We start from the raw sequence: 25,835 nt of genomic DNA on the forward strand, positions 1-25,835 counted from the left end.
GACTATTGTATTAATTTAGAGGGAATTACAAAACTTAAAGAAAATAAAAAATTGATTTGATCCCTATGAGCTCTCTCTTTCACATGCAAACTATTTATTATTTTCTTAATACAGAACTTTGTGTGATCTTTTTTACCTATGTCCTGCATTTGAATTTTCAGATATTTATGACTTACAATCAGAAAATTTCTCAAAAGTATCAGTCTCTTAAATGTAAGTACTATTTCTCCACAGCTCTTAGGGCAGTGTCTTAAACATATTAAGTCCTTGAATATCTAATTTTATTTTTATGTTTAAATAGCATCTCTCAGCATAAAAAAATATATAACAAATTTGGACAAAATTGCTTTCCTGCACTTCAGAGACCCTAACATGATGTCATTAAATATTAATGGCTATGAACTTGTTTGATTCTCTGGGAAGCAAACACTGAGAGCAAGTGAGGAATGCAGAATGTTTATTAGGGAGTAATATCTAGGAGATCTGGGAAAAAAGAGAAGAATAAGAATTAAGTAGGAAGAGCTAGCTACCAGAAGATCTAACAAAGTCTCTGTCAGGCCAATGAGCAGATACAGAGCAAAGACTCCCCACTAAAGGAATCTCATGTTGGGTAGAAATGGCTCATTCTTCATATTACACTGGCCCCAAGAAGAGCTTGCCCTCAGCTACCACTAGCTCAGTGACTAGCGTGGGGCCACCAATTGGAAGAACATGACCTCAACTCAAAAACTGAAGCAATCTTAAAGGAGCTGACAGTTCCTTCCACAGATTGCTATTACCCGTTAATCCTTTTTCTATTACTCTGAAAGTACTCATCAACATTTCCAAATTGTTTTACCTTTCACTGTAAGTGGCTATCTTAATGCTAAATAAGCTAATTCAAAATTTCACCATAAACTTTAACAGTTATCTGATAGGAAAAGGTGAAGTATCATTTATTATTATGAGCAATAGCACAAGATTCAAAAAGCTATGCAAATCCACAATAGTAGGAATAAAATTTGATATAAAAAATTGAAACACCAGGAGTCAATGGCTCCAAGAAGACAAAATTAGTCATTTTAAAAAAATGGAAAAATTTAACTAAAGATAGTAACGTAATTAAATGCTGAAAATTTGAAGGAAAGTTAAAATATATCACAGAGACTGAGCTCTTAGTATTATAATCAAAACACTATTTTTTATAAAAAAAGTAAAATAGCTAAAACTACATAGCATTATATAGATAGGTAGGTAAATATAGACAAAATTTTATTTAAATTGAGAGCCTAGAAATGTAAAATTTTAAGACAGAATTTGAAAAATCATATTTGAATTCTTTTACTTTAAACCTAAATTTAAATAAAATTTCAACCATTTAAAATTCTTGAAAATACTTTTGTTATAATCCTTACCAGGATCACCAAAATATGCAATTCAAACATACGTACCTAACACAGTTATAGTTGTAGAAGACTGGGCATTTCCGAGTGGGAATGTAACAGCTTTGCATATGTATTTTCCAGAATCAGAGAATCCTATGTTATGTAGAGTGACTGTTGCATCATGAAGTGAATAGTTTTTAAATGAGACTCTTCCTTGATATTCTCCTTGAACAGAAAATCCATATTGAGGATGATGAACTGCAACAGTCTGTGAACTTTTGCCATGTATCTTCTCCCATGAAATTTGTGTTATGGTTTCATTTACTTCAATTAAACACTTCAATGAAACATTCTTTCCCCATACTGCTGTGACATGTGGCTCCACAATAATTGGTCCAGCTAAGGCACCTATAGGGGAAAAAAATACTATAGTTCTTAAAATGGAAAAAAGTTATGCTAACAAATGATGTCTCTCCCTCCCTTACTCCCCCACTCTGTAGGTACACACACACACACACACACACACACACACACACACACACACACACACACACACACACACACACACACACACACACACACACACACACACACACACACACACACACACACACACACACAGATTAAATAACAAAAAGGACTGAAAATAGCCAGATGGTCTCTGGGCTGGATGTAAGATATAAAGAGTGACCAACAAATAAATAAAATACCCGCCAATATGTGCTACAGTGGAAAAAGCAGTAGACTGGGACAAAGAGTTGCCTTGGAAGGAGATTCTTCCCCAGTCAAGCCTTCCCATGAGATACCAGCCCTCGCTGACACCATGACTGCAGCCTTGTGATACAAAACCTTTAAGCAGAAGACCCAGCTGAGCCATGCCTGGATTACTGACAACAGAAACTGAGATAATGGATGATGTTCTAAGCTACTGAGTTTGGGGTAATTTTTTACACAGAATAGATAACTATGCATGTTGGATCTTTCAAACAAATATAGTAACAAAGTATCTTCTTTTGGAGGGGCCCTATATCAAAATCTCTATTTAAAAATAACTTAAGACAGAACAATTGCCAGAAAATATTAATGAAGAAATACTTATATAAATGTGAAATCATTTTTTTTTCTCCATTTCAGGGTGAAGAAAATAAAACAACACATAAGCAAAAGTTAAAATAAGATGACATAAAACTATAAAACTTCCTCCATGTAATACTTAATTCCTTCCTAAAAGCAATGGAACAAAACTTATATCATCTTGAGGGAAATAAGCCTAATATTCATGAATACGATAATCGGGCAAGATGCTGATCACTGGCAAATATATTAGAACATACATGAGAGATCTTCAAAAAGTTCATAGATTCATATCATCTTTTGATTCCATTTTTCCATAAACTTTTTGAAGTACTGTCATATAACAAATCTTTGGAGAGCTTACCACTCACACGACACCCCCCCCCCAAAAAAGAAGTAAACCAAAATAAGTACTCAAAAATGGAAATTGTACAGTATAAATAATAAACAATACTTTTAATAGTTAAAGTCATGTCTAATATTCTTAAAGAATGCAAAAATGTAGAAGGGCATCACAAGATAATCAAAAAATGTGTTTAAACATTCACTAAAATTGGCAAAACGCAAAGACAAAGAGAGAATATTAAAAGCTGCAAGAGAGAAGCGTCAAATCACCTATAAGGAAGGGAGCCCCAATCAGGCTAACATCAGACTTTTCATCACAAACCCTAAAAGCTAGAAAGGAATGGGATGATATATTCAAAATACTAAAAGACAGAGACTGCCAGCCAAGAACACTCTACCCTGCAAGGCTATCCTTCCGAAATGAAGGGCAAATAGTATATCTCCCAGACAAACAAATACTGTGGGAGTTCACCACCAGATGACCAACCTTACAAGAAATTCTCAAGGGAGTACTAGGTTTGGTTCCTGAAAAATAACTACCACTGCCGTAAAAACCCAAGAAGAATCAAAACTCACTAATATAATAAAAATGGCATTCAAGAAGAGAAAACAAACAAACAAAAAGGCTATCTACAACCCAAAGAACCAACAAACACAGAAAACAAACAGTAAAATCACAAAGTAAGGAACAAAAGACACCTAAGACAACCAAACAATAATCAATAAAATGCTAGGAATAATTCAACTCTTTTCAATAACAACTCTTCATGTAAAAGGCTTAAATTCCCCAATCAAAAGACACAGATTGGCTGACTAGATTAAAAAGGAGGACCCAACTATATGCTGCATTCAAGAGACCCACCTCACCCACAGACACACACAGACTAAGAGTGAAAGGATGGAAAAAGATTTACCATACAAACAAAAAAGAAAAATGAGCTAGAGTAGCTATTCTTCTATCTGATAAAATAGACTTTAAACTAAAAACCACAAAAAGAGACAATGAGGGACCCTACGTAATGATAAAAGGACTGATCCATCAAGAAGACATAACAATCATAAATATATATGCACCCAATGTTGGAGCAGCCAGCTTTATAAAACAAACTCTGTTAGACCTAAAGAAGGATATAGACACTAATACCATAATAGCAGGGGACCTGAACACTCCACTGTCAATATCGGACAGATCATCTAGGCAAAGAATCAGCAGAGAAACACAAGATCTAAACAAGACTCTAGACCAATTGGAATTGGCAGATATCTACAGAACATTCCAACCAACAACCGCAGAATATTCATTCTTCTCATCAGCACATGGATCATTCTCGAGGATAGATCACAAATTAGGTCACAAATCAAGTCTCAACAAATTCAAAAAAATTGGAATTATCCCATTTATTTTCTGAGATCACAATAGATTAAAATTAGAAATCAATAACAAATGAATTTCTGGAAATTATACAAACACATGGAAATTAAACAGCATTCTACTTAATGACATATGGGTCCAAGAAGAAATCAAGCAGGAAATCAAAAAATTTATTGAAACTAATGAAAATAATGATACATCATACCAAAACCTGTGGGATACTGCAAAAGCAGTACAAAGGGGGAAATTTATTGCATTAAAGGCTCACCTCAGAAGAATGGAAAGATGGCAAGTGAACAACCTAACACTACACCTTAAAAAACTAGAAAAATAAGAACAATCCAAATCTAAAGTTAGCGGACGGAAAGAAATCATTAAGATCAAAGCAGACCTTAATGAAATTGAAACCCAAAAAACAATACAAAAGATCAATGAATCAAAAAGTTGGTTTTTTTAAAAGATAAATAAAATTGACAAACCATTAGCATGGCTAACAAAAAAAGAGAAGACTCAAGTAACAAAAATTAGAAATGAAAAGGGTGATATTACAACTGATTCATCTGAAATACAAGGAATCATTCAAGACCACTATAAACAACTACACGCCAACAAATTTGAACATCTGGAGGAAATGGATAAATTTCTGGACACACACAAGCTCCCAAAACTGAGCCATGAAGATGTAGAAAATCTGAACAGACTTAATAACAATAAAGGAGATTGCAGCTCTTATCAGAAGGCTCCCAACAAAGAAAAGCCCAGGACCAGATGGATTCACAGCAGAATTTTACCAAACATTCAAAGAGGAATTGACACCTATTCTTTACAAACTATTCCAAAAGATTGAAACAGACGCAAATCTCCCAAACTCATTCTATGAAGCACACATCATCCTGATACCAAAACCAGGGAAAGATACAACCAAAAAAGAAAACTACAGGCCGATATCCTTGATGAATATAGATGCAAAAATCGTCACTAAAATACTAGCAAATAGAATATAGCAACACATACATAAATTCATTCACAACGATCAAGTGGGATTCATCCTAGGGATGCAAGGTTGGTTCAACATACACAAATCAATAAATGTGATACACCATATTAATAAAGTCAAACACAAGGACCATATGGTCATCTCTACAGATGCTGAAAAAGCATTTGATAAAATTCAACATTCATTCATGACAAAGACCCTCTATAAGTTAGGTAAAGATGGAAATTATCTCAACATAATTAAAGCCATATATGATAAACCCACTGCCAATATCATCCTGAATGGGGAAAAGCTGAAAGCTTTTCCTTTAAGAACAGTAAAGACAGACAAGGATACCCACTCTCACCACTCCTATTCAACATAGTGTAGGAAATCCTAGCCAGAGCAATCAGAGAAGGGAAGGAAATAAAGGGCATCCAGATTGGAAAAGATGAAGTCAAACTGTCCCTGTTTGCAGATGACATGATCCTATATATCAAACAGCCTAAAGCCTCTACAAAAAAACCTCTTCGAGTTGATAAATGATTTCAGCACAGTAACAGGATACAAAATCAACACACAAAAATCAGTAGCATTTCTATTCTCCAAAAGGGAACATGCAGAAAGAGAAATCAAGAAAGCCTGCCCATTTACAATACCCACCAAAAAAATAAAATACTTAGGAATTGAGTTAACCAAGGAGGTGAAAAATCTCTATAATGAGAACTACAAACCACTGCTGAGAGAAATTAGAGAGGATACAAGAAGATGGAAAGATATCCCATGCTCTTGGATGGAAGAATCAACATAGTGAAAATGTCCATACTACCCAAAGTAATATACAAATTCAATGCAATCCCTATCAAAATTCCAACGACATTATCTCAGAAATGGAAAGACCTATCCAGACATTTATATTGAATAACAGAAGACCACGGCACAGCCAAAGCAATGCTGAGCAAAAAATAATAAAGCTGGAGGCATAACACTACCTGACTTTAAACTATACTACAAAGCTATAATAACCAAAAGAGCATGGTACTGGCATGAAAACAGACACACTGATCAATGAAATAGAATAGAGAATCCAGAAATCAACCCACACACCTACAGCCATCTAATCTTTGACAAAGGCACCAAGCCTGTACACTGGGGAAGAGACTGCCTCTTTAGCAAATGATTCTGGGAGAACTGGATATCTATATGCAGGAGAATGAAACTAAACCCATACATTTCACCATACACTAAAGTCAACTCAAAATGGATTAAAGAATTAAATATACACACGGAAACAATGAAACTTCTTAAAGAAAACATAGGAGAAACACTTAAGGAAGTAGGACTGGACACAGACTTCACGAATACGACCCCAAAAGCACGGGCAACCAAAGGAAAAATAAACAAATGGGATTATATCAAACTAAAGAGCTTCTGCACAGCCAAAGAAACAATTAACAGAGTTAAAAGACAACCAACAGAGTGGGAGAAAATATTTGCAAAATATACATCTGACAAAGGATTAATATCCAGAATAAATAAGGAACTCAAACAACTTTACAAGAAAAAACAAGCAACCCAATTAAAAAATGGGCAAAAGAGCTAAGTAGGCATTTCTCTAAGGAAAATATACAAATGGCCAACAGACATATGAAAAAATGCTCAACATCACTCATCATCCGGGAAATGCAAAACAAAACTACACTGAGATACCATCTCACCCCAGTTAGGATGGCTAAAATCCAAAAGACTCTGAACGATAAATGCTGGCGAGGTTGCAGAGAAAAAGGAACTCTCATACATTGTTGGTGGGACTGCAAAATGGTGCAGCCTCTATGGAAAATGGTATGGAGGTTCCTCAAACAATTGCAGATAGATCTACCATACGACCCAGCTATCCCACTGTTGGGAATATACCCAGACGAATGGAAATCATCAAGTCGAAGGTATACCTGTTCCCCAATGTTCATCGCAGCACTCTTTACAATAGCCAAGAGTTGGAACCAGCCCAAATGTCCATCATCAGATGAGTGGATACGGAAAATGTGGTATATCTACACAATGGAATACTACTCCAGCTATAAAAACGAATGAAATACTGCCATTTGCAACAACATGGATGGACCTAGAGAGAATTATATTAAGTGAAACGAGTCAGGCACAGAAAGAGAAATACCACATGTTCTCACTTATTGGTAGGAGATAAAAATAAATAAATAAATTCACACAGACACAAAAGAAAAAAAAAACGGGGGGGGGGAGAAGAAGACATAACAATTACAATTCCTTGAAGTTGACATGACAAGCATACAAAAAGGACATTGTTGGGTGGGAGGGGGAAAAGGGAGGAGGGAGGGAGGTTTCGGTAATGGGCCACAATAATCAACTATATTGTATATTGACAAAATAAAAAACATAAATAAATAAATAAATAAATTTGATTCTTATGAAAACGTGTTTAAACATTCAAACAGTAAACAACAACAAAAACTTTACAAATATTGTTTCCAGGAACCCATTTGGGGGGAAAAAAAGAAACAAAAGTAAATTAGAAGACAAACTTTACCATCTGAGGATATTACAGAAAGGAACTGACAATTCACAATTACTATACTTAACAGCTGTGAAAGGAAAAGAAAAAGGTTTATTTTTTTTAAACCACTGCTCCAAAAAACATATCAGACCCCCAAAATCTACCATCATGCCATGTCACACTTTAAAGAATAGATAATTACTAAGCTTTTAAAATTAATCCAATACATATAAAACATGAAAGTATTCTGGAAAGCTATCACAAGCCTGGCATTAAACAAGGAAATATGTAAACAAAAAAAAAAAGAGCAGTCTCATAAATATTAATAAAAAAAATTTATGTAATTATGAAATAACCAGTTCTGTATTTAAGAAAAATATACCACAACCAAGTAGGATTATACCAAACATGTAAGGATATTTTTTGACTATTCATCACATTGAAAGCTCACACAACATTCTCATTTGATGCTGAAAAGGCATTTAATAAAATTTAACACCCACTATCTAATTTAAAAAACAAACTAACTACTAAGAAAAGGATTCATAATAATAAAGTAGATACTTCTCAAATCAGTGGGCATCATCATACTAAAATAGAAAAAAGAGGCATAGCCATTAAAGAAAAGATAAAGAAAAGATGGTGCTTTATAATTATCACTGCTCAACTAAGACTGGAAATTCAATCCAGTGCGGTAAAATGAGAAAAAGAAACAGGGAAGGGCAAATATTAGGAAGCAACAGAAAGAATTATTATTTTAAAAATCTATTATCTGAAAAATCCAAGAAGATCAAGTGAAGGGCTAATAGAACCAATAATTTTGATATTTGCTTAAAAACGTGCAAAATGTATACAAATTATATAATCAGCACGCTAAAATATGTAATACTTTTACAAATGCACTGAAGAAAAGGTTTAATTAGTATGAGAGGTCTTCGAAAAGTTCATGGAAAGATTTGGATCTTTTAATTCCATGTTTCCATGAACTTTTAACAGTATCCTCATATTTGTAAAACACTAATTAATATTTCAGATATCATGAATAAAACTGTAAAGAACTCCTATACCTAGGGAAAAAAATGTTCTTAGGTGGGAAAACTTACATACATGTCACTTCTCCCAATATTCATACACAAACTAAATGTAATTCCAGTAAAAATCCTGATAAAAATTGGAAAAACAGACTAAGAGTAATAGTCAAGAAATATTTCAAAAACAGTGGCCTAGTGAGGGGGAGAGAAGATATTAAAGTAAAAACACGTTTGATATTTTCATAAAACAATTTTAAGTACACAAGCTATACTGGTATATATAGTGGGATGTGGTAAGTAATAAAGTTTGTATTTTGTTTGAGTGGGGAAATACGAATCAGTCCAGAAAGGACAAGAACTAAATATTTGGAAAAAGATAAACCGCTATTTTACACTAAACAAACAAACCCAGATGAACTAAACACCTAAATGTAAAAGGCTGGCTACATACTGCCTGAACATATATATATACAGACAATAATTTTTTGTATATTCTGTCAAATAATATTAATTACCCCCCTAGAAAGTGGGATTACTGAGTATTAAGGAAAGAACTTTTTTGTGTTCTTTGATGTCAGAATCATTTATAAGAAGTAATTTTCATAATAAAAACAAAATTTAAAAAAAGAAATAAAATTATCCTCAGGTAGAAGTGGAGAAGAGATGGAATAAGAGAAATATATGGACTGAATATTTGGGCGTTCCACCCTCCCCTCAAATTCTTATGTTGAATCCTTAACCCCCAATGAGATGTTATTTGGAGGTGGGGTCTCTTCATGATAATTAGGTTTAGATGAGATCATGAGGAAGGAATCCCACTGATGGGGATTAGTGTCCTGATAAGAAAAAGAAGAGAGACCAGAGCTCATTTCTGTCTCTACCACGTGAGGACATGGCAAGAAGGCAAGTTTGCAGTACAGGAAGAGGGCCCTCCTCAGGAACTGAACCAGCCTACACTTGGATCTTGAACTTGAACTGTGAGAAATAAATGTTGCTGTTTAAGCCACCCAGTCTATGGTATTTTGTTACAGCAGCACAAACTAAGGAAAACAGGTAGTATTAGAATAACCCGGAAGGGATATTGTCACTCTATCTCCTTACAACCCAGAAGAAACATGACCTTGTGGGCCACCATTACTAAAGGGAGTATATGGAGATAAGAGGAAAAAAAAAAAGAAGACTCACCCACTGATTCAAATAAATATTTTAAAAATCCTACAACAATTAAGTGTAGAAAGCCTCTCAGCATGACAGAAAATACAAAAAGCCATCAAGAAAAAGGCTGATAGATATGACAAGAAAAAGTAACCCCCTAATGTACAAAGAGTATAAGTAGGCATTTAGAAATAAACTATAAACAGCTATTTTTAGTGTGAAGCTTTACTGGTAAACAAATATTAATGTAACTATCAGGGCTTTTTTTCATTTTCTATTTTAATTTCTAAGAAGTAATGAGTGATATTTACTTTCAATTTTTTTTTTTCAAAAATATTCTGAGTATTTTTTTACATGTTATAAAAGTAAGTATTGGTAATGTTTCTTTGTTCCAACCTTAAACCTCTAAGCAAGGTTTTGTACTTCCCTTCAAGTATTAATAATGTGGCTCTCAGATTCCATGAGCGTCTAATTACACATCTCCTTTTTTGTGTTTTAGTTAGCCAGAGTTCTGTTGCTTGCAAATAAGAGTCTAATACATTTCCATCCCTGGACTAAACCCAAAAGTTCAAATCCACTTCTGAACATGACTTTTCCCCATGGAATCTTAAAACTGTGGAGAAACAGATTTTCTGATGTGGCTCTTAAACCAAAATCCATATTAGCATGCCTCACTACTCATGGACTACCTGACATTAAGCCTACTCCCCTCCTCTACTTTCCCATATGAAGCTGACTTTAACTGGAGAGCAGAAGGATCCCAGAGAAACATAAATGTTTATTACTAAAGACCTTAATTATTTATAGTAAGTTCATCATTACTGGTAATGGAATATAAGATATAAGTCTGGAATATAAAGAGGCTAAGGAACAGCAAAAAACTGAATCTTCCATATCTAGCAAGACTCTAACCTTGTCATAAGGTGTTCCTAGTTCCTGCATACTCTGTGAGCCAAGGAAAACCTAGACAAAACAGGATATTCTGTTTCTGCTCTGTGTATCTACTTGATTTACAAGTTAAGTTCTGTATCATTAGCTAATTAATTAAATTCAACTTATTATTCTTTCAGAGAGAGAAAGAGAGAGAAAAGATTGTTTCTTCCCCTGCCTATGAAAACACTACAACCTCAAGAACACAATTTTTTGGAGTCTTTGTGTGTGCTCAGTATTTAAAAACACTTGGAAATATACGTATTCAAGAAGTTTACAACAAAAACAAAATATTATGACATATAGCTACTATGGGTTAAAAACCAAACAAACAAAAATAAAGACTTGAGATCTATATGCATTTTCAAGAAACTAGCACTATAACAGCATCTAGGTCTCCCAAATTTCAACATACTTCAATCTTTTGGATGAATCAAATTTATTACCAGTACATTCGATAATTAACATGGATTGTTTTAAACTAATAAATGCTTAAGTCATGTCAACTTCAAAAAAGTAACACAGACTTTTCAACAAAATACCTAAACAACATTCAAAACAGAAATAAGCATAGAAAAATAGAGCCAAGTGAATTACATGACCATGTAAAAACTATTTATAAAACTGCAAACAAATATTATTAGAGTATGAAAGAATTTTTAACTTCCTCTCATGTCATAACTAGAAATGGTAACTCTGCGACCATAGGAGCATCTATATTCTAAGAAGAAACCTGGGTTATGTGCCAAAAATTGGTTGAGAGAACAAACCATTGCTTCATTCATTCATTCTTTCATTCATCAATATGTACTGGGTACATACATTGCGCCAGGCACTGTTCTTGGTGCTGGGAATTGTACTGAACAGATGTCTCTGCCCTTATGAAGTTTACATTCTAATGGCGAAACAATTAACAAGGAAGCAAAAATATATCAGAGAGTAAGAACTATGGAGGAAAGTAAAGCAAAGTCATAGGGGCAGTGATTACTGTAAGGTGGATGCAGCATAGCTTTTTTGACATAAGGGTGATAAAAGAGAGCCTGTGGAGCACAGACTTAAAAAAAAATAAAGTGAGAGAAAGGAAAAAACCTATCAGTGTTCTTGGAGTGAAGTAAGTGAGAGGAAGAATGGCAGGAGATGGGCCACAGAGGTAGCAGGCACCAGACCATGCACGCCATTGTAAGACTTGGCTTTAATCCTGAATAAGATGGAAGGCCACTGGAGAATTTTTGGCAGGAACATTATAATATTCTAACTTACCTTTTAGAAGGATTACTCGGCTCTGTTGAGAATAGGCAGCAGGAAAGCAAAGACTAAAGGATATCAGTTAGGAATCTATTATGTTAATGCAGAAAAGAAAAGATGAGGTTAGGATAAGGGCAATCAAGAGAGTAATATTAAGAAGTCAGATTCTGGAAATACTGTTGTAGTGGACTGAATTATGTGCTTCCAAACCTCAATGAAGCTTGAATTGTGTCCCCAAGTTTCAAATATTAGAAGCTTAATCCCTACTGTGACTGTTAAGAGGGTGGGAATCCTATTACGGTAATTGAAAGGTGGAGCCTTAAAGAGGTGAATGGATTGTAGGACCATGCAGTAAGTAGTGAGTGGATTAAAAATGGTGGTCAGGGGTGTGGTTCCGAGGGCTTTAAGAGAAGAGGAGAGTCTATCTTTTTTTTTTCTCTCTCTCTCTCTCTCTCTACTTCCACCATCTTGCAATGTGAGATCCTTGGGTCACTGTCACCACCACCAGGATTGACTTTGGACTTCCCAGCCTCGGAAAATGTAAGCAATAAACTTTGTTTTTCTTTATAAATTACTCAGTTTCAGGTATTTTGTTACAAGCAACAAAAATGGACTAATTCAACAATTCCTGAAAGCAGAGCAAACAAGATTTGACAATGTAAAGAAAAACAGGGTCTAAAAGAAATAGAGAAGGTTTTTGGTCTGGGTAAGTGGAATGATGGCTTCCATTTACTGAAATAAGAACTAGCAAGTGGAACACTTTAAAGGATTATGGGTAGAGAAGAATTCAGAAATGCAGTTGGGGCTTGTTAAGTTTGAGATGCCTATCTGACAACCAAATAGGTATGCTGACAAAGCAGCTGGAAATAAATAAGCTGTTCCAGACAAAGTGGTAGACTGGAGATATAAATGTAGAGTAACCAACATATAAGAGGTATATAAAGTCATGGGACTGGATGAAACCATCTATAAATTATTAATAGCAAAGAGAAAACAGCTATGAAGACCAAACATCCTGGTGCATTCAAACATTTAAAGGGAGAATTCAACAAAGATGGCAAAAGAGCAGCCAGGGAAGAAGGCAGAGAACTAAGAAGGTATTCACGGTAAGTGAAGAAAGTATCTAGAAAAAAAGAGTGATCAGTAATTCCAACTGCTGTTAACAAGTGAAAAGAGGACTAAGAAACTACTGAATTAAGCAACTGTTTTGATGGAGTGGCGAGGATAAAAGGCTGATTTGGAATATATTCAAAATAGAATAGAGAATTCTGCTTTTACACAAGAAGGGGTTTTATCCTCTTGCCTGAAATAACAATTTCAAGACAATAGTCAACAGGCAGCAAAATACTGGTTCCTGAGAGACAGTAAACAAACAAGGTGAGGCCTGTGATTGGCTCCAGCTTACCACCTGGAGAGAATTTCAAGACCGCAGAAGAGGGAGAAAGAAACTAAACAGAGTCGGGCATCCTTCACGAGTTACATTTAAAATTGTCCTATAGGTTTTAGCCAGTATGATCAGGCAAGAATTTTTTTTTAAAAAGGGTGGGGGCATCCAGATCGGATAGGAAGAAATGACGTCTTATTCACAGAAAGCAAATATTTCTTAAATATGTCACTAAAAGCACAATCAGTGAACTTTATCCAAATTAAAATTTTCTGCCCTTCAAAAGACACTCTTAAGCCAATGACTAGGAGAAAATCTTTGCACAACATATATCTGATAAAAGATTTATATCTAATCAGGACCAAAATACATTTAAAAACTTTCAAAACACTATAGTAAGAAAACAAGCCAATAAAAATGAGCAAAAGATTTGAACAAATCACCAAAAAAAGATACATGAATAAGCACATGAAAAGATGCTCAACATCATTAGAGAAATGCAAATTATGACCACAAGATACCCACACATACCCATTAGAGTGGATAAAGTTGAAAAGACTGACAAACCAAGTGTTCAAGAGAATGTGGGTGAACTGGAACCCTCCTACATTGCTGGTTGGACTATGAAATCATATAATTATATTGGAAGACACTTGGCAATTTCTTAAAGATTCAATCACCGTATGAGCCAGCCATATCACTTCTATGTCTTTACCCATTAGAAAATATAGCACATGTCCATTCAAAGACGTGTATACAAATGTTCATAGCAGCTTTACTTACAACAGCTAAAAACTGTAAACAACCCAAACATCCACCAACAGGTGAACGAATAAACAAATTGCGGTAGACCCATGCAATGAAATATTACCCGGAAATGAAAAGGAACACCCAACTAGGAATATAGGGAAACTTCCTAAACTTGATAAAGAACATTTGCAAAAAACCAACAGCTAACATCATTCTTAATGGTAATAAACTAGAAGCTTTCCTGCTAAGTTCAGGAACAAGGAAAGAATGTCCCCTCTCACTGCTCCTTTTCAGTATCATATTGGAAATCCTAGCTAATGTCACAAGACAAGAAAAGGCAATAAAATGTATATTTATTAGGAAGGAAGAAATAAAACTGTCTTTGTCCACAAGTGACAAAAAACTCCTGAAACTAATACACAATTATAGCAAGGTTGCAGAATACAAGGTTAATAAACAAAAGTCAATCACTTTTCTAATGTAATAACAATGAAAAAGTGGAATTTGAAATTAAAAACACAGTACCTTTTATGTTAGCATCCCCCCAAATGAAATGCTTAGGTATAAATCTAATAGAATATGTGCAAGATCTATATGCAGAAAACTACAAAACTCTGATGAACCAAGGAACTAAATAGATATCCTACATTCATAAATAGGGAGACAATATAAAGGTGTCAGTTCTTCCCAATTTGACCTGTAGATTCAATGTAATCCCAATCAAAATCTCATCAAGTTATTTTTTGCATATCAACAAATTGATTCTAAAGTTTACATGGAGAGGCAAAAGACCCAGAATAGTCAACACAATACTGAAGGAGAAGAACAAAGCCAGAGGACTGACACCAGCTGACATCAAGATTTGAAATTAAATAAAATTTAAAGTTCAGGTTTTTAGTTTCACCAGCCATATTTCAAGTGCTCAAGTTCCACATGTGGTTTATGACTATGGTACTGATGAATATACCTATATAACATGTGCATAACTGCAGAAAGTTCTAGATAGCACAGACCTAGAATAGCAGTTCAATAAAGGCAATAACGGTTAACTTCCGTCCTAACTACAGGTCTACAGTTTTCTATAAAACTAAAAAAATTGTCTCAAAGAGTTAAATTTTAAAAGTTTACATTTCTATAATGATAACTTACATGTAACCAACATAATAAATTAACAGGTGCGGGAAATAGCAAATTTCTACTAAAATGTTTTCTATACGTTAACACTAAATATAAATTTTATTCTATTGCATCATGATATCATTAATAATCTTTAAGTATCAATTTCAGGCTTTATAAAATGCTCTTTCTAAAATGTGGTTTTCACCATCTATTCTCAATTACTCTATTGTCATTTCAAATAAGGAGAGTAGCTTTATTTAACCAACTGTCTTAGTCTGTTTTCTGCTGCTATAACGGAATACCACACAGACTGGGTAATTTACATTAAAAAAAAAAGATTTTAAAGGGTCATGAAAATCGACTACAATGTATATTGAGAAGTTAAAAAAAAAAAGCAGAATGTAAATCATGCTGCCCTAAAAAAAAAAATAATAATATATATATATATTTGGCACAAGGTTCTGGAGGCTGGGAAGTTCAAAATCGAGGGGTCGTATCTGGTGAAGGCATTTGTGCTAAGTCATAACATGGTAGAAAGGCAAGAGAGCATGAGAGACAGAGAGAGGCAATTGGGCCAAACTCACTCATCTTTCAGGAGCCCACTCCGACATTAATCCATCCATGAGGGTATAGTCCCCATGACCTAATCACCTCCCAAAGGTCCCACCTCCTAACATAGTCACAATGGCAATTACATTTCAACATGCACTTTGAAGGGGACATTCATATCACAGCACCAACCAACATAAACAAGGGTTCTTTTTAGCTGAATTTACTTTATGCCTAAAAGCACAATTTCTTCATATTTTCAGAATAGAAGCACGAAACTTTAGACCAGGAAGAGAATGTACGGGTATTTGATCTACACTTACTTTACAGAGACGGTGAAGTGATCTGCCCTCATCATGGCTAGTTAGTGGTAAAACACAGACAAGAAGCCTCCTGGCTTTGAAAAGAATCTTTCCAACTCCATCCTGCTGAGCACATTATGAGTAAAATCTGAACATTTCACAGAACGCAAACCTAGAAGGGCCATTAGTTGGGACATTCAAAAGCTTAGTGACTTTCAAAATGAAAAGGTGGAGGAGGGGGATGCAGTTGTTAAGTCCACGCTACTTCCACCACAGGTGAAATGAATCAGAAACAGGGTTTTAATGACAAATACTAAGAATCTGCTCTTTCAATTCCCATTTCAATGTGTAAAATTGTTGCAATTTTTAAATGCTAATGAATCACTGTTTAAAAATTTAAATGAGTTTTAATCCTAATAATAAAATTTATCCCTGAAATACAGGAATTATGTTATCTTAGTTAGGCTTTACTGCTATTCCAGCAGTAAAATTTATAATCAACATCGAACAATTTTGATCCAAAGGAATTGTTTTTTTAACCATATTTATGAATTTACTTCTGATCCTTTAATTACTTTAAACTTACTGTAAGCAATACATAAAAACAGAGAGCCCGTGAACATTCAATTCTCCAAAAATCTCAAATTTATTGTCTTAAAGGAGGTATCTCTAAACAAGTATATGGGACTATGGTTCAGTAGTACACTTCTCTCAAAGAATGAGACTTAAAACTGAAGACCAGTAACAGAGTGGATGGAATAAAGAAGAACTCTGGAGCCAGACTAACCTAGATCCAAGAACACAGTGTGACTCTCTGTACTTGAGCTGTTTTACCACCTGTATGGGACTATTATCACCTAATTAACAAGGTTTCAACAAAATTTAAAAGAAAACACTCACACATGGGAACAGGCACCAAAGAAAGAATTGCTAAAATTGTTTGAGGTCCAGTTAAAACTAAAACCTGATTCTGTTGTAGCACCAATCTGCATGGCTATATAATTCACTCCCTTCCCCCACCCCCACCCCCAGCCCCAGCATCACTAGAAGCTGGGAGGTAAGCACAAAGAATGTCGTAGAGCTGAACTGATCTTACAGCTAAGATTTTGCAAGGCTGGTGTAACTGAAAATCATACGGGCAAGTGATAAGATATTCTAAGACAAGTCTAGTTTGAAAGAAGTGAGCTAATATGGGCAAAATACAGGATACATATAGCACATATTATGAGCTCAAATATTTATTGAGTTTCCTTCACTAAATATTAAGTACTTCGTATTATAAGGTAGAAAATAATGTAGCCTGAAATTTCCAAGAGCTGAGAATGTAGAAAAGACATATAAGGTAAGAGATGTTTATGGGTAGAGTGACCATATAATTTGTTATCCAAGCCAAAGCATTTTTTAGAGTAAAGAGGAGTAGAGAAGCACTACTAATAAATATGCCAGAATAACAACTGTAAACCTAGACATTCCACGGCAAACCAGAACATATTACCCCTATGAAAGCCACCCTGGTTCAGGGTGTAAACTTAAAAAGAGACTTCGGAGAGGCAATGAGAGAAGCATATAGAGTAAAAAGCAACATCTAGAAAGTGAAATTTTCCTTCAGTTAAGCCTAAATCAGTGATTCGAATTTTATCTGTGTACTCTGTGGGAGAATAGTGGCATTTAAGTCAAATTTTAGTCGAGGTGAATTTTTTCAAGTAAAGAAAGGGCACAAAAGGAAAAAGAAAAACAAAGATACCCATATAAATAGAAAATGCAAGGAAAGCTTGTAGAAGTCAGAAAAATACAAGTATTGGTAACAAAATAAGAGGAGATAAAGCCAGAAAGGCAAATTCCTAATTCAGTTTGTTTGTACATCCATTTGTTTTCACAAACACTTATTTAACAACTATCTGTGTAGCCCAGGCATTACGCTACAGTAACCAAAAGCCTAGTGAGGGAAACTGTAAATAAGCAAAGAGGAAAATAGGGAATATTGTAGGATGAAAATACAGGAAGCCAAAAAATTAGCAGGAATATTAGGAAAATCCATCTAGCAATTCACATATTATACTGGAAAAAGAAAGCATAGATGCAGAAAGAGCAATTAGGGGATGTGAACCTGTGAATGTGATCTTATTTGAAAAAGGGACTTTGCATGCAGATATAATTAAGTTTAACAGTCTTAAGAGTGAAATCACCCTGGATTATCCACGGCAGGCCATAAATCCAATGACATGTGTCCTTCTAAGAGCCACAGAGAGGAAAAACATAGAGAAGACCTTGTAAAGACAGAAAGAGGGACTGGAGTTACACAGCCACAGCTAAGGAATGCCTGTAGCCACCAGGGCTGAAAGAAGCAAGGAATGAAATCTTCCCTAGGGCCTCTGGAGGGAACAAGGCCCTGACAACACCTTGATTTGGGACTTCTGCACTCCAGAACTGTGTTTTAAGCCACCAACTTTATGGTAATTTGTTATAGAAGCCCTAAGAAACTAGCATAGGAGACGATTGCACTAGACTAGGCATAAGATAATAATACCTACAATAAGAGTAGATAATATGAATAGAAACAGGGAAGATGTTTAGACGTCATTTAAAAGTCCCAGAATCACTGTGTTAATTTAAAAGTATTTTTGTCTGTTACAAATCCAGAGAAAAAACTGACAGATTAAGACCAAAGAAAACTATAACCTCAATAGGTCTCGGACTCTTCATCTAGAAAAGGTAGAATCTGGACTAGAAAAGTGGTTTTCAAATTATTCTTCATGTCCAATTCTAATAATGTAACTCAAGGAAGGGTGGGAAAAAGAATAAGAGAATTTCAAGGGACAGAGTTCAGAGATTCTATCAGAGCAGCTTCACTTTTGAACATCTGAAACTGAAGAAAGGAAGGGGACGGGAAAGGGAAATGGGAAAAAGGCTGAATATTGCCAGAATAGATGTTTAGAGTCATTTTTAGCAATGTTTAGCAATTTGTTTTTTCTTCTGCATTCTGGAAAAAAGATGGTCAAAGTCAGACCCCAAATTTTATACTGCAATCTAACCACACTATTTTTTCCCACCACAGTTTCAATAAAGCATCTCAACAACAAATATTAATTATCCTTTGAATTGGATAAATTCTTGAATATAGCCAGCAATCTCAAAAAAAAAAAAGTAACTTTTAGATTACTTTTTTCACTGACTTCAAGATGCAGATCCCACACCCCACACCCCATTCTCTAAAATAGGGATACAGTTGTGTATATGCAAACTTGAATGTTACTCCTGGCGGCATGACTGACAGTATGCAACCCTATGGCTTAAGACCTTTAGGTTAACAAGGACCATATGTTCCACTAATTCCTTCTGGTAAGAAATATGCAAAATGGATATTAGAGGTTTTTTTTTAAAAAATCTCAGATGGTCATTTATGTATTAATGAGTTTACACGGCAAACCTAAAGTACAGTCCTTGAAAAGGCCTTCTTACAAGGCTGGACCTCGGCTGGCATCCAGATACTTGGATTTGAGGAGGATCCCTACCATTAACTGATAATAGAAGCTCACTGAGCTTAAATTGTTTGTATAAACAATATGCTTTATGCTGAACATCTACGTTCCTTCTGGGAGTTTGAAATTTGGGTATGTGCTAAGTGGGGAGTACCTCCATCATCAGCCCCCAATAAAAACCCTGTGCACTGAATCTCTAATGAGCTTCTCTGGTTGGCAACATTTCACACATGTTGTCACAACTTGTTCCTGGGAGAATTAAGTGAATCCTGTGTGACTCTGGAAGCTTCTGCCTGGTTTTCTCCAGACTTTGCTTCATGCCCTTTTGTTGACTATGTTTGGTGTCTTTGCTGTAATACATCATAGACTTAAAAATGACTCTAGGCTGAGTCCTGTGAATCCTCCCAGAGAATTACTGAATCTGAGGCTAGCCTTGGGAGCCTTCCAACACATCTTTTAAGAAAGACATCATCAAAGAGCTCTTTATAGCACTGATGAAAAACATGGCACAGACATAGCAAAAACAATACAAAAAAGTAAGACTCTGACTGTAAAGAGGTAACAGAAATACCTTAAACATTTTCCACTTATATTTTCCATGTATGCACACAAGTTATGATGACTAAAAAATCTACGCCTATGGGTAAAATATTGATATTAATAAGTATCTCATGTGAGAAGGCAATGCAAGTTATGACACTCAAAAAAGATTAAAGAGATAAAAAAAAATAATTGTTTGTTGTTTCTGCATTCCATATTTTCCAAATATTTAAATTGTTTTATTTATATCAATATATATAATTCTCAAAGTTTCCAGAAAAGCATGAATAAAGACATTTTTCATTTCATTTGGTCTAAGAGATACACAAAACACAAGACATAGTTTCTAATCTTGTGTAGGAATGCCTTTAAAATATCTTCACACTATTGCAGTGTATGTGTTATCAACTATTGCCTCTTAGCTCCAAATACACCCTTCTATATGTGCTCTGTAATAAATGAAATTCTTTTAAGAACTTCTTCTTTAATATAACATGGTATTATGCTTTCTCAGGAGATGGAGTTGAAGGGATAGTGCAGGAGAAAGAGGCTATCAGAACTAATAAGACTTCATCAAGGTTGTAGGATACAAGAATATACAAAATTCTATTGCATTTCTATAAACTAATAATGAACAACCTGAAAAAGAAATTAAGAAGAAAATTCCATTGACAACAGCATCAAAAAGAATAAATATAAATAAATTTAACACCAAAGTGTAAAACTTACACTGAAATTACAAAACAATGTTAAAAGAAATTAAAGTAAACCTAAATAAATGAAAAGCTATCCCATGTTCATGTATTAGAAGACTTAATACTGCTAAAATGGCAACGATCCCCAACTGATCTACAGATTCAAGACAATCTTTATCCAAATCCCACCTGGCATCACTACTGAAATTGACAAATTCAACCTCAAATTCATATAGAGATGAAAGGGATTAAGAATAGCCAAACAAACTTGAAGAAAAAAAGTTGAAGGACTAACACTTCACAATTTCAAGACTCTCTGCAAAAGTACAGTAATGAAAACTGTGGGGCCGAGCCTGTGGCGCACTCGGGAGAGTGCGGCGCTGGGAGCGCAGTGGCGCTCCCGCCGCGGGTTCAGATCCTATATAGGAATGGCCAGTGCACTCACTGGCTGAGTACCGGTCATGAAAAAGACAAAAAAAAAAAAAAAAAAAAACTGTGGGGCAAACCTACAGTATTCAAAACTGTGTGCTACTAGGATAAGGATAGGCATATGGATCAATAGAATAGTACTAGGATTCCAGATATAAACCATTTCACTTATGATCAATTGACTTTCAAGAAGAGTACCAAGTCAATTTAATGGGGACAAAATAATATTTTCAACAAATGGTCCTGTGGCAAAAGGATATCCACATATATACTAAAAAAGAAAAAAAAGTTGGACCCCTTCCTCACACCATACACAAAAATTAAATCAAAATGGATCATAGACCTAAACATAAGAACTAAAATGATACAACTTCGAGAAGAAAATACAGTAGTAAAACTTTGTGAACTTGTGATAAGCAAAAGCATTCTTAGATATGACACTAAAAGTATAAGCAACTAAAGGATAAAAAAGAGATAAACGGGCCCTCGGCAAGATTAAAAACTTTTGGGTTAAAATGGATAATAACCTACAGATTGGAAGAAAATATCTGCAGATCACATACCTAAGATTCTTGTCTCTAGAATATAAAAAGAACTCCTATAACTCAGTTATAAAAATACAAATAACAGAACTGAAACATGGGCAAAGGATCCAAATAGACACATCTCCAAAGAAGATATACAAATGGCCAATAAGCAAATGAAATTTGCTCAAAATCATTAGCCATCAGGGAAATGCAAATCAAAACAACAATGATATACCACCTCACAAACACTGTGATTGCTACAATCAAAATTACAGATAATCAGTGTTTGTAAGAATGTGGAGAAGCCTCATACAATGCTGGGGAATGAAAAATGGTGCAGCCCCTTTGGGAAATAGTCAAAAGGTTAAGTATAATTACCAAAGAACCCAGCAATTTCACTCCAGGGTAAATACCCAAGTGAAATAAAAATATATGTCCACACAAAAAACTTGTATATAAATGTTAACAGTAGCATTATTCATAATAGCCCCAAAGTAGAAATTACCCAAATGTCTGTCAACTGATGACTAGATAAATAAAATGTGATATATCCACAATTTATGTATAATAAAAAAGAATGAAGTACTGATATGTGCTTTAAGATGGATAAACCTTGAAAACATTACACTAAATGAAATAAACCAGTCACAAAAGACTACGTATTTCATGATAACTCTTACATGAAAAGTACAGAATAGGTAAATCTACAAAGACATAAAAGTAAGTTAGTGGTTGCTTGGTGTTGGGATGGGTGAGGTAAAACAGGGAATGACCGCTTTTTTTAAGGGAATGATAAAATTGACTGTAGTGATGGTTGTGCAATTCTGTAATATACTAAAAACCATCAAATGATGCACTTCAAATCAGTAAATTGTATGGTTTGTGAATTTTATCAATAAAGCTGTTATATATTTTAAAAGAAGGTAAAATAAATTTCAGACAAAGAGAGAGAGAATTCTAATCATAACATTCACAATAAAACACAAAGGATATTCTTCAGGCATAAGAAAAAGGATTCCAATGGGAACTTGAAGATACCATGAAGAAATGAAGCAGCAAAAAAAATAAAGATGTTACCAAAGAAACGAAGAATTACAGAAAAGGTAAACACATAGGGAAAATACACATTTACTGCATAAAACAATAAAAATGCCTTATGAAATGCACACACTATAGTGCCAATGATAAAATGGGGATAAAAATAAAGTGCTTGACGATTCCTAAATTATCTAGGAAATAATAAATGTACTAATTTATATTAGATATTATTAAGTCAGGGATGTATATTGTAATCTCTAAGGTAGATACAAAGTGAATAATAAAAGCATATAACACTAGCAATTTAATGAGAGAAAATGGAATTAAAAATAATACAAAGCAAAGCAATGAATGAGTGAATGAATTAAATAAGAACATATGGATAAGCAGAAAGCAGGTGTAAGAGTAAAACTCAAATATGCAAAAGATAAAATGCAAACACTAACCAAAATAATCCTAAGGTAGCTATACTAAAATCAGACAAAGTAGACTGTAAGGCAAGAAGTAATGCTAATGATAGAGGGCCATTTACTAACGTTAAGAGTCAAGTCCCAGAAAGACATAACAATTCCATATTTGACTGCACCTCATAATCTAACCTCAAACTGTTCAGAGTAAAAATTCACAGAATCAAAAGAAAAAATAAATCCACATCATGGTACATGATTTTAATACATTTCTCAGTAATTAAATGAAGAAGCAGGACCCCCCCCCCCCAAAAAAAAATCAGAAAGAATAAAAAAGATTTGAACAATGCAACCAACTTGATCTAACTGGCATGTATATCTAACACTTCACCCAACAAAAGCAATGTATATACATCCTTTTCACATGTACATGGAATTGTACGTGGGCCCAAAGACTGAAATCACAGAGTAGGTTCCTTGACACAATGTAATGACGCTAAAAATCAATAACAAAGATAACTTTAAAATTCCCACGTTTAGTTAAGCAATAAATTTCAAAATAATCATGAGTCAAAAGATCACAAGGAAATTTAAAAATGTTTAAAACTCAGTACACACAGGATGCAGTAAAGTTGTGCCTACAGAGAAATATATAGGCTCAAAAGCCTATGAGAAAAAGAACAAGGCTGGCAATCAGTAACTTAACTATCCATCTCAAGAACTAGAAAAGGAATAAGAAATAACTCCTCCCAAAAAGTAGAAGATAGAACAAAAAATAATAAAATAAAAAATAAACATAAAATAGAATCAACAATGAATCAAAAGAGCATTCTTTGAAAAGTCTGATAAAATTGATGAACCCCTGGAAAGACTAATTCAGAGAACAAAAGAGAGGGTACAAAATACCAATACAGGAAATGAAAATGCACAGCATCACTACAGATCCCCCAGGCATTAAAAGATAATAGGAACAATTTCACGTCAATAGATTTGAAAGCATAAAAATCAACCAATTCCTACAAAAACTAAGTGCCAAAACTGACACAATAGGAGAAATCTGACTAGAACCATAATCTTTAAAAAGTTGAATCTTTACCTTCTCATTGACAAACAACAACAATAAAAACACCCCAGGCCCAGATGGTTTCTTTGCTTATGAATTTCTACCAAACAGTTAAAGAAAAAAATACCAATCTTAAACTCTCACATGAAATAGAAAAAGACGTTAACACTTCTCAATGTTTTAATGATTAGCATAACCTTGTTACATACCAAAACTCGGCAAAAGCATTATAAAAAAGAACTACAAACCTATTTAAATTTAATTTTAATTAAAAAATTAAACCTATTTAATTCATAAACATAGATAGAAAAAAAAGAATGAAAATAATATCAAATTGAATCCAGTGATATAATAAAGCATAAATTCGTCAAAACCAAATGGGTTATCCCAGAAACACACAGATGGTTGAAACTTCCCTAATCTCATTTTTTTTTTTTTTAGAAAGGGTTAAAAAAAAAAAAAAAGAAAAGAAACTACAGCAAATATACTTAATTTTGAAATGCTGGACACTTTTACCTCTGAGGTTATGAATGAGACAATGATTCCTGAAGTCACCACTTTAATTCAACATCATATTGGAGGTACTAGCCAGTGCAATAAGGCAAAGGAAAAGAAAGGAAGTATAAGGACTGGAGAGAAATAGCCTTTCATTATTCATAGATGGCATGATTGTATAGATGGAAAATCCAAAAGGTTCTACAAAGTATTAGAAATAAGTGGAGTTAAGCAAGGTCTCTGAATATAAGGTCACAATACAAAAATCAATTACATTCTTATATGCCTGTAAATAATTAGAAAATATTTTATAAGTATGATTTACAATAATATAAAAAAACAAATAATTTAAAATAAATCTATAACTCAAATAATTTAGATTAAATTTAATCTAAAATTTATAGTTATACAAGACTTCTACACACTGAAACAACTGGAAAGTTTTACTTAAAGAAAACCTCAGCAAATGAAGAAATAAACCAGGTTCATGTACTGGATGACTCTGTATTAGAGATGTCAATTTAGCCCCACATTAATCCATATATATTTAATGTATTCCCAATAAAAATTCCTGCAGGCTTTTTGTGGAAATTGATAAGTTGCTACTAAAATTTATATAGGAAGGAAAAAGGACCAAGATTAAGCACAATAAATTTGAATAAACAGGTGGACTTACTCCACCCGATACCAGGCTATTATTATAATGTTAAATGACACATTATGACATTTGCACAAAAATTGAAAAATGGACCAGGAAGAGCCCAAAACAAACCCAGACATATAAGACTACTTAACTTATATAAAGGAGCACTCTACACCAGAGGGTCTTTTCCATAAATGGTAATGATTGATTGTCAGCACCACGCTCACCCAGTGAGCAAACCGGCCATCCCTATATGGGATCCGAACCCGCGGCCTCGGCGCTCCCAGCGCCACACTCTCCCGAGTGAGCCACGGGCTCAGCCCAGTAATGATTGATTGGATAGTAAATGGGGGTAAAAAACATGGACCCTACCTCATGTAATCACAAAAGTAA

The 25,835-nt window shown here is 34.3% G+C and overlaps 1 protein-coding gene across 1 annotated transcript in view; it reads right to left on the minus strand.

Moving 5' to 3' along the window:
* Window positions 1-25,835, minus strand: part of NECTIN3 (nectin cell adhesion molecule 3) — a 63,984-nt gene that overhangs the window by 22,383 nt on the left and 15,766 nt on the right. Inside the window, exon 2 of the mRNA XM_063108733.1 lies at window positions 1,431-1,772. Within this exon, the coding sequence (XP_062964803.1) occupies window positions 1,431-1,772 (342 nt within the window). The remainder of the gene's footprint in view (window positions 1-1,430; window positions 1,773-25,835) is intronic.

This window comes from Cynocephalus volans, chromosome 1 (genome assembly GCF_027409185.1).
Source record: "Cynocephalus volans isolate mCynVol1 chromosome 1, mCynVol1.pri, whole genome shotgun sequence".
NCBI classification, from domain to species: domain Eukaryota; kingdom Metazoa; phylum Chordata; class Mammalia; order Dermoptera; family Cynocephalidae; genus Cynocephalus; species Cynocephalus volans.